At 47.0% G+C, this 12,716-nt stretch overlaps 1 protein-coding gene across 1 annotated transcript; it reads left to right on the top strand.

Moving 5' to 3' along the window:
- Positions 1–11,859, top strand: LOC311123832 (uncharacterized protein; the record flags this gene model as incomplete). Its single annotated transcript, XM_084198058.1, has 6 exons — positions 1–138; positions 1,885–2,040; positions 3,911–4,009; positions 4,722–5,610; positions 5,753–5,875; positions 11,186–11,859. 6 exons carry the CDS (start codon positions 1–3, stop codon positions 11,857–11,859), a joined length of 2,079 nt encoding a protein of 692 aa, XP_084054184.1.
- Between the last annotated feature and the right edge of the window lie 857 nt (positions 11,860–12,716).

Below are 12,716 nucleotides of genomic sequence, written 5' to 3'. Positions count from 1 at the left end.
ATGCCCAGCCTCAGAGCCGGCCGGAGGGCCCTGGCCCTGATTCTCCTGGTTGTCCTTCAGCTTCAGGCCTGTAGGGGACAGGGTGCTGCTGAGCTCAGGAAGCCCATCTACCAGAGACTCAGACGACTAGACGATCAGGTCAGTGTGTATGGTTGTGTGTGTGTCTGTGTGTCTGTGTGTGTGTGTGTGTTCATGTGTGTGTGTGTGTCTGTGTGTGTGTGTGTTCATGTGTGTGTATCTGTGTGTGTGTGTGTGTCTGTGTGTGTGTGTCTGTTCGTGTCTGTGTGTGTGTGTCTGTTCGTGTCTGTGTGTGTGTGTGTCTGTGTGTGTGTGTGTGTGTGTGTCTATTTGTGTGTGTGGCTGGGTGTTTGTGTGTGTGTGTGTCTGTCTGTCTGTCTGTCTGTTTGTCTGTCTGTGTGTGTCACCCTTGATGTGTTATTGTTTTATTACAAGAAAACAAAAAAAATAGAATATCATTTTCGAAGTTAAAAGATGTCCAAGAAATGTAAATGTTTCCAAGAGAGTAATATATATCCATAAGTAAGGTATACTACATGACCAAAAGTATGTGGACACCTGCTCGTCCAACATCTCATTCCAAAATCATAGGCATTAATATGGAGTTGGTCCCCCCTTTGCTGCTATAACAGCCTCCACTCTTCTGGGACGGCTTTCCACTAGATGTTGGAACATTGCTGAGGGGACTTGCTTCCATTCAGCCACAAGAGCGTTAGTGAAGTCGGGCACTGATGTTGGGCGATTAGGCCTGGCTCATAGTCGATGGGGTTGAGGTCACGGCTCTCTGCAGACCAGTCAAGTCCTTCCACACCGATCTCGACAAACCATTTCTGTATGACCTCGCCTTGTGCACGGGGGCATTGTCATGCTGAAACAGGAAAGGGCCTTCCCCAAACTGTTTCCACAAAGTTGGAAACACAGAATCGTCTAGAATGCCAATATTTCCCTTCACTGGAACTAAGGGGCCTAGCCCGAACCATGAAAAACAGCCCCAGACCATTATTCCTCCTCCACCAAACTTTACAGTTGGCACTATGCATTGGAGCAGGTAGCGTTCTCCTGACATCCGCCAAACCCAGATTCGTCCGTCAGACTGCCAGATGGTGAAGCGTGATTCATCACTCCAGAAAACGCATTTCCACTGCTCCAGAGTCCAATGCCGGTGAGCTTTACACATTTACATTTACATTTTTTACATTTTCGTCATTTAGCAGACGCTCTTATCCAGAGCGACTTACAAATTGGTGCATTCACCTTATGATAGCCAGTGGGACAACCACTTTACAACACCACTCCAGCCGACGCTTGGCATTACGCATGGTGATCTTAGGCTTGTGTGCGGCTGCTTGGCCATGGAAACTCATTTCATGAAGATCCTGACGAACAGTTATTGTGCTGATGTTGCTTCCAGAGGCCATTTGGAACTCACTAGTGAGTGTTGAAACCAAGGACAGACGATTTTTACAGACTACGCACTTCAACACTCGGCGGTCCCGTTCTGTGAGCTTCTGTGGTCTACCACTTCGCGGCTGAGCCGTTGTTGCTCCTAGACGTTTCCACTTCACAATAACAGCACTTACAGTTGACCGGGGCAGCTCTAGCAGGGCAGAAATGTGACGAACTGACTTGTTGGAAAGGTGGCATCCTATGACGGTGCCACGTTAAAATCACAGCTCTTCAGTAAGGCCATTCTACTGCCAATGTTTGTCTTTGGAGATTGCATGGCTGTATGCTCAATTTTATACACCTGTCAGCAACGGGTGTGGCTGAAATTAACGAATCCACTGATTTGAAGGGATGTCCACATACTTTTGTATATATAGTGTATGTCCAAGAACTTGTGTTGTACGTGTGTGTGTTTCTCAGTTCCGTCGATTCCAGGAACTGACCCTGAGCCGGTTAGAGTTTCTGTCCCAGATGTCTAACGTGTCGACCTCCCTAGAGGTCAGAGTTCAGACCCAGTCCGACCAACACAGAAACCTCACCCAGGAACTAACACAACTCAGAGACACCACCACACAGGTTACTATTCATATCATTTTGGTTATATATATATTATGTTATATTTACATGTATGTTATATATGATGTTATATTTTATTTTAAAATATATAAATATATATTTATATTTATGTTATATTATTATGTCATATATATATACTGCTCAAAAAAATAAAGGGAACACTTAAACAACACAATGTAACTCCAAGTCAATCACACTTCTGTGAAATCAAACTGTCCACTTAGGAAGCAACACTGATTGACAATACATTTCACATGCTGTTGTGCAAATGGAATAGACAACAGGTGGAAATTATAGGCAATTAGCAAGACACCCCCAATAAAGGAATGGTTCTGCAGGTGGTGACAACAGACCACTTCTCAGTTCCTATGCTTCCTGGCTGATGTTTTGGTCACCTTTGAATGCTGGCGGTGCTTTCACTCTAGTGGTAGCATGAGACGGAGTCTACAACCCACACAAGTGGCTCAGGTAGTGCAGCTCATCCAGGATGGCACATCAATGCGAGCTGTGGCAAGAAGGTTTGCTGTGTCTGTCAGCGTAGTGTCCAGAGCATGGAGGCGCTACCAGGAGACAGGCCAGTACATCAGGAGACGTGGAGGAGGCCGTAGGAGGGCAACAACCCAGCAGCAGGACCGCTACCTCCGCCTTTGTGCAAGGAGGAGCAGGAGGAGCACTGCCAGAGCCCTGCAAAATGACCTCCAGCAGGCCACAAATGTGCATGTGTCTGCTCAAACGGTCAGAAACAGACTCCATGTGGGTGGTATGAGGGCCCGACGTCCACAGGTGGGGGTTGTGCTTACAGCCCAACACCGTGCAGGACATTTGGCATTTGCCAGAGAACACCAAGATTGGCAAATTCGCCACTGGCTCCCTGTGCCCTTCACAGATGAAAGCAGGTTCACACTGAGCACATGTGACAGACGTGACAGTCTGGAGACGCCGTGGAGAACGTTCTGCTGCCTGCAACATCCTCTAGCATGACCGGTTTGGCGGTGGGTCAGTCATGGTGTGGGGTGGCATTTCTTTGGGGTGCCGCACAGCCCTCCATGTGCTCGCCAGAGGTAGCCTGACTGCCATTAGGTACCGAGATGAGATCCTCAGACCCCTTGTGAGACCATATGCTGGTGTGGTTGGCCCTGGGTTCCTCCTAATGCAAGACAATGCTAGACCTCATGTGGCTGGAGTGTGTCAGCAGTTCCTGCAAGAGGAAGGCATTGATGCTATGGACTGGCCCGCCCTTTCCCCAGACCTGAATTCAATTGAGCACATCTGGGACATCATGTCTCGCTCCATCCACCAACGCCACGTTGCACCACAGACTGTCCAGAAGTTGGCGGATGCTTTAGTCCAGGTCTGGGAGGAGATCCCTCAGGAGACCATCCGCCACCTCATCAGGAGCATGCCCAGGCGTTGTAGGGAGGTCATACAGGCACGTGGAGGCCACACACACTACTGAGCCTCATTTTGACTTGTTTTAAGGACATTACATCAAAGTTGGATCAGCCTGTAGTGTGGTTTTCCACTTTAATTTTGAGGGTGACTCCAAATCCAGACCTCCATGGGTTGATACATTTGATTTCCATTGATAATTTTTGTGTGATTTTGTTGTCAGCACATTCAACTATGTAAAGAAAAAAGTATTTAATAAGATGATTTCATTCATTCAGATCTAGGATGTGTTATTTTAGTGTTCCCTTTATTTTTTTGAGCAGTGTATATTATGGTAATATTATTATTATGGTTATATTTTGTTTTAATTTGGGTCCTGTCTTGTCGTTGTTTATCTTGTTGCTGTTCTGATTTGTTTAAAACACTTTCTGTAGTTTTTTTGTGTGGGGGAACATTTATAAAAAATCTTACCAAAAAACAGGAGCTGAACGGCCTGAAAGACTGGAGCAGTAAACTACAGAAGAAGAACAAGAGGATGGAGGGAAGATTGGCCTCGCTGGAGAGACGCAGACAGGGACAGGTACTCTAAACATCAACAGTCAGGGACAGGTATTCTAACCAACAACAGACAGGGACAGGTACTCTTAACATCAACAGTCAGGGACAGGTATTCTAACCAACAACAGACAAGGACAGGTACTCTAAACAACAACAGACAGGGACAGGTACTCTAAACAACAACAGACAGGGACAGGTACTCTAAACAACAACAGACAGGGACAGGTACTCTAAGCAACAACAAACAGGTACAGGTACTCTAACCAACAACAGACAGGGACAGGTACTCTAAACAACAACAGACAGGGACAGGTACTCTAAACAACAACAGACAGGGACAGGTACTCTATGCAACAACAAACAGGTACAGGTACTCTAAACAACAGCAGACAGGGACAGGTACTCTAAACAACAAGAGACAGGGCAAGGTACACTCTCTCTCCTCTCGCTCCTCTCTCTCCTCTCTCTCCTGTCCTCTCTCTCCTCTCTCTCCTCTCACTCCTCCTCTCCTCTCCTCTCCTCTCCTCTCCTCTCCTCTCCTCTCCTCTCCTCTCCTCTCCTCTCCTCTCCTCTCCTCTCCTCTCCTCTCCTCTCCTCTCCTCTCCTCTCCTCTCCTCTCCTCTCTTCTCGCTCTCCTCTCCTCTCCACTCTCTCCTCTTCTCTCTCTCTTCTCCTCTCTTTCCTCTCCTCTCTCACCTCTATCTCCTCTCCTCTCTCTCCTCTCCTCTGCACAGAGCAGCAGGCAGACCCAGAGACGGAGTCAGGAGCAGGGAGAGTCTCTCTCCAGCCTCACCCTGGCGCTCCACAGCCAGGAGGGGCGTCTCCACTCCCTGGAAGCCCAGCGAGAGGAGCTTCTGGTCGGGCTGAGAGGTCTCCAGGAGTCCCTGAGGGAGCAGGATCTCCGGATGAGCCGGCTCGAAGGGAGGCTGGGGGAGCTACTACAGGGGAATGGAGTCTCTTCCAGGGGATCAGAGAGGACAGGAGACCCTCTCACCTCCAACCTCACGCCCCAGGATACAGTACCCCCACGGAGGACCCAGGCCTCCAGAGGACAGAGCCCAAGACAGGACACCCAGACCCAGCCCGGACACACCCAGACATATTACCAGCCCCTGCCTCAGGCTAACATTCAGCCTCAGCCCCAACCCCAAACCTTCTCTCAGCCCCAGCCCCAGTCCCAGTCCCAGCCCAAACCCCAACCCCACTCTCAGCCAAAACACACCAAAGACAGGAGGACGAGGACAAGACTACAGCCTCCACATCCACCTCCCCACCCCACACAGCCTCCTTCTCAGTCCCAGGAGGAGAAGAGGAGGCTGGGGGAGAGAGGACAGGATAGCCCCCGGCCTGGTCGTCCTCAACAGGGGGCAAAACCACAGTCTGTGGAGGAGAGGAGAGAGGAGGGAGAGATGGAGAGGAGGAGGGGGGACGAGGTGTGGAGGAGGAGTGAAGAGAAGCGGACAGACAGGAGGAGTGGAGAGGAAGAGCGGACAGAGAGGAGGAGGGGAGAGGAAGAGCGGACAGAGAGGTGGAGGGGAGAGGAAGAGCGGACAGAGAGGAGGAGTGGAAAGGAAGAGCGGACAGAGAGGAAGAGGGGAGAGGAAGAGCGGACAGAGAGGAGGAGTGGAGAGGAAGAGCGGACAGAGAGGAGGAGGGGAGAGGAAGAGCGGACAGACAGGAGGAGGGGAGAGGAAGAGCGGATAGAGAGGAGGAGGGGAGAGGAAGAGCGGACAGAGAGGAGGGGAGAGGAGGGGAGAGGAGGAAGAGGAGGAGAGGAGGAGTGGAGAGGAGGAGAGGAAAGGAGAGGAACCACAAATCCAGAACCTTCTTCAGCTTCCAGTGAGACATAAGATCCCTCTGCAGCACATCCCCAGGAGAGAAGGTACCAGTAAGTAACTCCAGATGTCAATAATAAGATAGCAAAACTCCAGTAACTTTCCCAAAATTCCCAGGTTTTCCATAAATTCTGGTTGAAGGATTCCAGATGTCCTGTGGTTCCAGGAATCTTCAAACTGGGATTTCTGGAAACCCTCTGTCAGCAACACAACACAGCATCCAGTAATGAGGTGCCATTTAAATAACTATAAAATAGAGAGGTGTTAAATAACATCCTGTAGTATCCCATAGATAGGTGTAATGCGGTGTGACATTAAATAACATCCCATAGTATCCCATAGATAGGTGTAATGCGGTGTGACATTAAATAACATCCAATAGTATCCCATAATATGGTGTAATGTGGTGTGACATTAAATAACATCCCATAGTATCCCATAGATAGGTGTAATGCGGTGTGACATTAAATAACATCCAATAGTATCCCATAATGAGGTGTAATGTGGTGTGACATTAAATAACATCCCATAGTATCCCATAATGAGGTGTAATGTGGTGTGACATTAAATAACATCCCATAATATCCCATAATGTGGTGTAACGTGACATTAAATAACATCCCATAGAATAGTTTATTTTAGGAAACAACTTCATTAGAACTAAAATGGATGTGTTTTACATCCGTAAACAACATCTGCTGAGCCACGAGAGACCAGAAAGACACACACACACACACATATCTGTTAAAGGCGTTGTTGTGTGTTTCCATTCAGTCTGGAGGAGGAGGGGAGTTGAAGCATTACATTTGCCTAATCCCAAACTCGCTTACACATCTTGGGACTACAAGGTCCTCTACTCTCTAAATGAGATGAGAGAGAGAGAGAGAGAGAGAGAGAGAGAGAGAGGTTAAGTGTTGATAGATGTAGGAAACAGGATATAGTCTCACTGAGTTTGGACCATCTGAGAGTTATGAGTTATGTTCACATCTGAAGAATCAATCTAACTCTATTATTCACGTTGAATAAACTAAGATTAACAAACCCAGTTAGAGAAAAACTATATTATGTAACTCTAGAAACTGATACACACTGCCTTAGCCAAGAAATACACATTCATCTCTACGCATTGATCAGTCAGCTGGTTTTAACAGCAGTCAGTTTGCGGTTGACAATTTGATAAATGGATGATATATTAAGTTCTCTTCAACCTTTCTATAGCCTGGGTACCAGTGTGTTTTTCCTATAGCCTCCTCATTTGCTGTTGTTGAATGCAAAAACAGTCCAAGACTGGGATTGGATGGCCCCGCTCTGCTTTTAGCTGTTCGTCATCATGGTGTGTTTGACCTATAAAACATGATTCAGAATAAAGATGTTACACTGACAGTCCTGTTCTCAGGCCAGAAACCCCATCCAGCCAGTCCTGTAGGGACCACCCCCCTGGACTAAAGTAGACTTCAGGCTTCATGATTTACTGTCTTCTTTTACTACCTTGTCAGGACCTGTGGATGTGAGGAGGAGGGAGAGAGAGAAATAGAGAGAAAGATAGACAGAGATCTGGGGATTTTAGCAGGAGGTAGGAGGATATGATGGGATAGTCGTAACAGCAGGAGGTAGGAGGATATCAGGGGATGGTCGTAACAGCAGGAGGTAGGAGGATATCAGGGGATGGTCGTAACAGCAGGAGGTAGGAGGATATCAGGGGATGGTCGTAACAGCAGGAGGTAGGAGGATATGAGGGGATGGTCGTAACAGCAGGAGGTAGGAGGATATGAGGGGATAGTTGTAACAGCAGGAGGTAGGAGGATATGAGGGGATAGTTGTAACAGCAGGAGGTAGGAGGATATGAGGGGATAGTTGTAACAGCAGGAGGTAGGAGGATATGAGGGGATAGTCGTAACAGCAGGAGGTAGGAGGATATCAGGGGATAGTCATAACAGCAGGAGGTAGGAGGATATGAGGGGACAATTGTAACAGCAGGAGGTAGGAGGATATGAGGGGATAGTTGTAACAGCAGGAGGTAGGTGGATATGAGGGGATAGTCGTAACAGTAGGAGGATATGAGGGGATAGTCGTAACAGCAGGAGGTAGGAGGATATCAGGGGATGGTCGTAACAGCAGGAGGTAGGAGGATATCAGGGGATGGTCGTAACAGCAGGAGGTAGGAGGATATCAGGGGATGGTCGTAACAGCAGGAGGTAGGAGGATATGAGGGGATGGTCGTAACAGCAGGAGGTAGGAGGATATGAGGGGATAGTTGTAACAGCAGGAGGTAGGAGGATATGAGGGGATAGTTGTAACAGCAGGAGGTAGGAGGATATGAGGGGATAGTTGTAACAGCAGGAGGTAGGAGGATATGAGGGGATAGTCGTAACAGCAGGAGGTAGGAGGATATCAGGGGATAGTCATAACAGCAGGAGGTAGGAGGATATGAGGGGACAATTGTAACAGCAGGAGGTAGGAGGATATGAGGGGATAGTTGTAACAGCAGGAGGTAGGTGGATATGAGGGGATAGTCGTAACAGTAGGAGGATATGAGGGGATAGTCGTAACAGCAGGAGGTAGGAGGATATGAGGGGATGGTCGTAACAGCAGGAGGTAGGAGGATATGAGGGGAAAGTTGTAACAGCAGGAGGTAGGAGGATCTGAGGGGATGGTCGTAACAGCAGGAGGCAGGAGGATATGAGGGGATAGTCGTAACAGCAGGAGGTAGGAGGATATGAGGGGATGGTCGTAACAGCAGGAGGTAGGAGGATATGAGGGGATAGTTGTAACAGCAGGAGGTAGGAGGATATGAGGGGATAGTCGTAACAGTAGGAGGATATGAGGGGATAGTCATAACAGCAGGAGGTAGGAGAATATGAGGGGATGGTGGTAACAGCAGGAGGTAGGAGGATATGAGGGGAAAGTCGTAACAGCAGGAGGTAGGAGGATATGAGGGGATGGTCGTAACAGCAGGAGGTAGGAGGATATGAGGGGATGGTCGTAACAGCAGGAGGTAGGAGGATATGAGGGGATGGTTGTAACAGCAGGAGGTAGGAGGATATGAGGGGATAGTTGTAACAGCAGGAGGTAGGAGGATATGAGGGGATAGTCGTAACAGCAGGAGGTAGGAGGATATGAGGGGATGGTCGTAACAGCAGGAGGTAGGAGGATATCAGGGGATGGTCGTAACAGCAGGAGGTAGGAGGATATCAGGGGATAGTCGTAACAGCAGGAGGTAGGAAGATATCAGGGGATGGTCGTAACAGCAGGAGGTAGGAGGATATGAGGGGATAGTCGTAACAGCAGGAGGTAGGAGGATATGAGGGGATGGTCGTAACAGCAGGAGGTAGGAGGATATGAGGAGATAGTCGTAACAGCAGGAAGTAAGAAGATATGAGGGGATAGTCGCAACAGCAGGAGGTAGGAAGATATGAGGGGATAGTCGTAACAGCAGGAGGTAGTGTTGTTCACAGGGTTGCATAATTCTGGTAATTTCCAATTTGAGATGCAGGCACTGACTGTCTTGGCTTTCCTCTTCCCAGTCTGTATCAGTATTGTGATTTCAGTGACATCAGTAATGTGTTGCAGACCTGGGCACAAAACAGTTGTATTTTGTAGTTTATTTGAAAATACCAACTTTTCAAATACTCAAGGTAGTCGAATTTAGTTGATAAAGCGTTTCAAACTAGTTTCTTTGATATTCAAATACAGGACTCAGAAAAACTAATAATATTTGAAAGTATTTTAAATACCTCTCAGAAAACCAAATATAATTGTATTTTATAAAACAATATGCAAGTTATTTGAAAACAAAAAAGTATTTATTTGATGGCTGCCAAATATTTGATGGAGAACAAAAACTAGAAGAGTTAGTTGAATTAGTCTAAATATATGACCATACGCACATGGTTTGGAGGGCTCTCAGATAGTAATCTTAATATAGCCTGTAGATTGAATTAAATACATGACATGAAGGACATGGAATCCCCTCAGCATTAGAGTAGATCCCTTCTGCAGCTTCAAAATGGCTGACAAATATATGTTCATAATGAGTGACAAGGTAATACTGTAACTCTTGACATCAAGTTCTTATACATGTTATACTTTCTGATTATTACAATAGCAACATTGTTGTTGCATAGGACTTTGGAAATTGCTTTATAATTGCATCATAATGGTGTTATTACAGAAGTGGAATAAGGAACAGTCACTATTCCTCGTGTACAGTAGTTTAAAAAAAACTCTCAGCTCATTGCTATGCAATTAGGATGCAATTACCAAAGTATTATGTAACAACATGATAATAAAATGTTACTCCAAAAGTAATTAGAGTTTATTATACAGGCACAAGAACAGTTTAATGATAAGCGTTAGTGAGAATGCTAAGAGTAACAAAATATGGTTATTAAGTGTCGAAAGGAAACAAAACAAAACTGTATTCTTTAATCAACCACAGCCAAGGTAGGTGGAAAATCATGTTAGATTGTATTTTGAGTTATTATATACACCTGGGGCAATGGGCATTCAGGAGAATGGACATTTACAGAATGTTCAGATAGAAAAGTATTGTGTAGTTCAAATATGAATGTCAGATAGATTGGAATAGTATAGGAGATTGTGTGTGTTCCATTCATTAAATGTATATCTATGCAATTCCAGAGACAGCCCTGCCATTAGTTGAAGTCAGCCAATCCAATCGTTTCATAGTCACTTCCTTAGGTCCGTATTCCATTTTTATAAAGTAGTTGCTAGTCACACCCTGACGTATGGGACTCTAGTATGTTGAGTCAGGGTGTGGAGTTCTACGTTGTATTTTCTATGTTCTCTTTCTAGGTTGTTTGGCCGGGTGTGATTCCCAATCAGAGGCAGCTGTCGCTCGTTGTCTCTGATTGGGGATCATACTTAAGTAGCCTGTTGGCACTCATTAGTTGTGGGTTCTTGTTCCGTGTTAGAGGCTTGTATTGTGTTTAGCCTTAGGACTTCACGTTTCATTGGTTTGTTGTTTTGTTCGTGTGTTTATCGTTGAAATAAACATGTATGCATTTCACGCTGCGCCTTGGTCTGACCCGTCCTTAAACGAACGTGACATTGCTTTCTCAGATCTGTATTCAAATAGTTTAAAAAAGTAGTCATTTTTGGGGATCTGTATTCAAATAGTTTTAAAAAAGTAGTCATTTTTGGGGATCTGTATTCAGATAGTTTTAAAAAGTAGTCATTTTTTTCAGGTCTGATGCCACAAAGCATAGTTAAAACTAGAGTTATCCCAGGTCTGATGCCACAAAGCGTAGTTAAAACTAGAGTTATCCCAGGTCTGATGTGTTGCAGTGTTTTTTGTTCCAGTATTCACTGACTATCTTGTCTCTCTCCTTTCTCTCTTCCAGTCTGTAATGTGGACTCCATGTTCCTGTTCCCGTCAGCTTCCTCTGAGAACTACGTCACCTTCTCCCAGAGCTTCCCTGCTCTGCCAGAACTCTCTGTGTGCCTGTGGCTCCGCGTCGACGTCGGGTACGTAGGAACGCTCCTCTCCTACGCCACGGAAGACAACGACAACAAACTAGTTCTATACGGACGCAACTCCTCCTCTTCTTCCTCCTCCTCCTCATACTCTTCCTCCACCCCCAGCCGAGCAACCCTGGACTTTGTGGTGGGAGACCCTGCGTACCGTGAGCTCCCTGTGGACTCTGTGCTGGATGGGTGCTGGCACCACCTCTGTGTCCTCTGGTCCTCTATCCAGGGACGATTCTGGCACTACACCGACCGGCGCCTGACCTCCGCAGGGTCACGGTTCAGGAAGGGGTATGAGGTGCCGGCAGGGGGGTCAGTGGTGCTGGGAGCAGAGCAGGACAGCCAGGGGGGAGGGTTTGATCCCACCGAGGGGTTCGTGGGGCGCCTGGCGGGGTTCACTGTGTGGGACCGGGTGTTGAGTCCTGGGGAGGTGACGGGGGTGGCTACGGGGAGGGGGGTACCCCGGGGGGTGGTGCTGGGGCTGGGGGACGTAGACAGGGTTCATGGGGGGGGTGCAGCGGGTAGCCTGCGAATGCCTGGAACACTGTAGCTGAAGCGTCTGATTCCAAACCCACCCTAACCGCTCGTCCCTTGTCCCTATAGGCACTCCTAGATCTAAAGTGTGGTGTCAAACTTCAGTCCTTGAGGGCAGAGTGTGTGTGTTTTTACTCCTCTGTACTTGATAGATCAACTAAGGTCATTGATTTCTTAGGAACTCCCCTCACCTGGTTGTCTAGGTCTTAATCTGTCATGAATTAAAAACAAACAACAACAACAACCAGCAGACATTTGTCTCTCCAGGAAATGAGTTTGACACCTCTGGCCTAAGGGGTTGACAGTCTAAATGTTTTAATATCAATCAATGAACTACCAGGGAGATAGAAGACTGGCCCTGGGACTTAATGTGGACCTATACTGGAAGAGGAACCCTAACACTTCTCTAACCTTTAACAATGCCACTGACACACTGTAAAAAGGAGCATGTGAATGAAAGCCATCAATTATTACTTAAAGCAATGTTGTTATATGGCTAAACAAAGACTATTTAATATCCTATATATAGTCACCCAGCGACAGACAGACAGACAGACAGACAGAGAGAGAGAGAGAGAGAAACAGACAGACAGAGAGAGAGAGAGAGACACAGACAGACACAGAAAGACACAACCAGACAGACAGACAGAGAGACAGGACAGACAGACAGACAGACAGACAGACAGACAGACAGACAGAGAGACAGGGACAGACAGACAGACAGAGAGAGAGAGAGAGAGAGAGAGAGAGAGAGAGAGAGAGAGGGGGAGAGAGAGAGAGACAGACAGACAGACAGACAGACAGACAGAGAGACATGGACAGACTGAAAGAGGGACAGACAGACAGACAGACAGACAGACAGACAGACAGACA

Source organism: Coregonus lavaretus (genome assembly GCF_964263955.1).
Source record: "Coregonus lavaretus genome assembly, contig: HAP1_SCAFFOLD_134, whole genome shotgun sequence".
Lineage (NCBI taxonomy): Eukaryota > Metazoa > Chordata > Actinopteri > Salmoniformes > Salmonidae > Coregonus > Coregonus lavaretus.
Note: the sequence above shows the minus strand (reverse complement) of the source record. Positions and strands in the feature narration are given on the sequence as shown.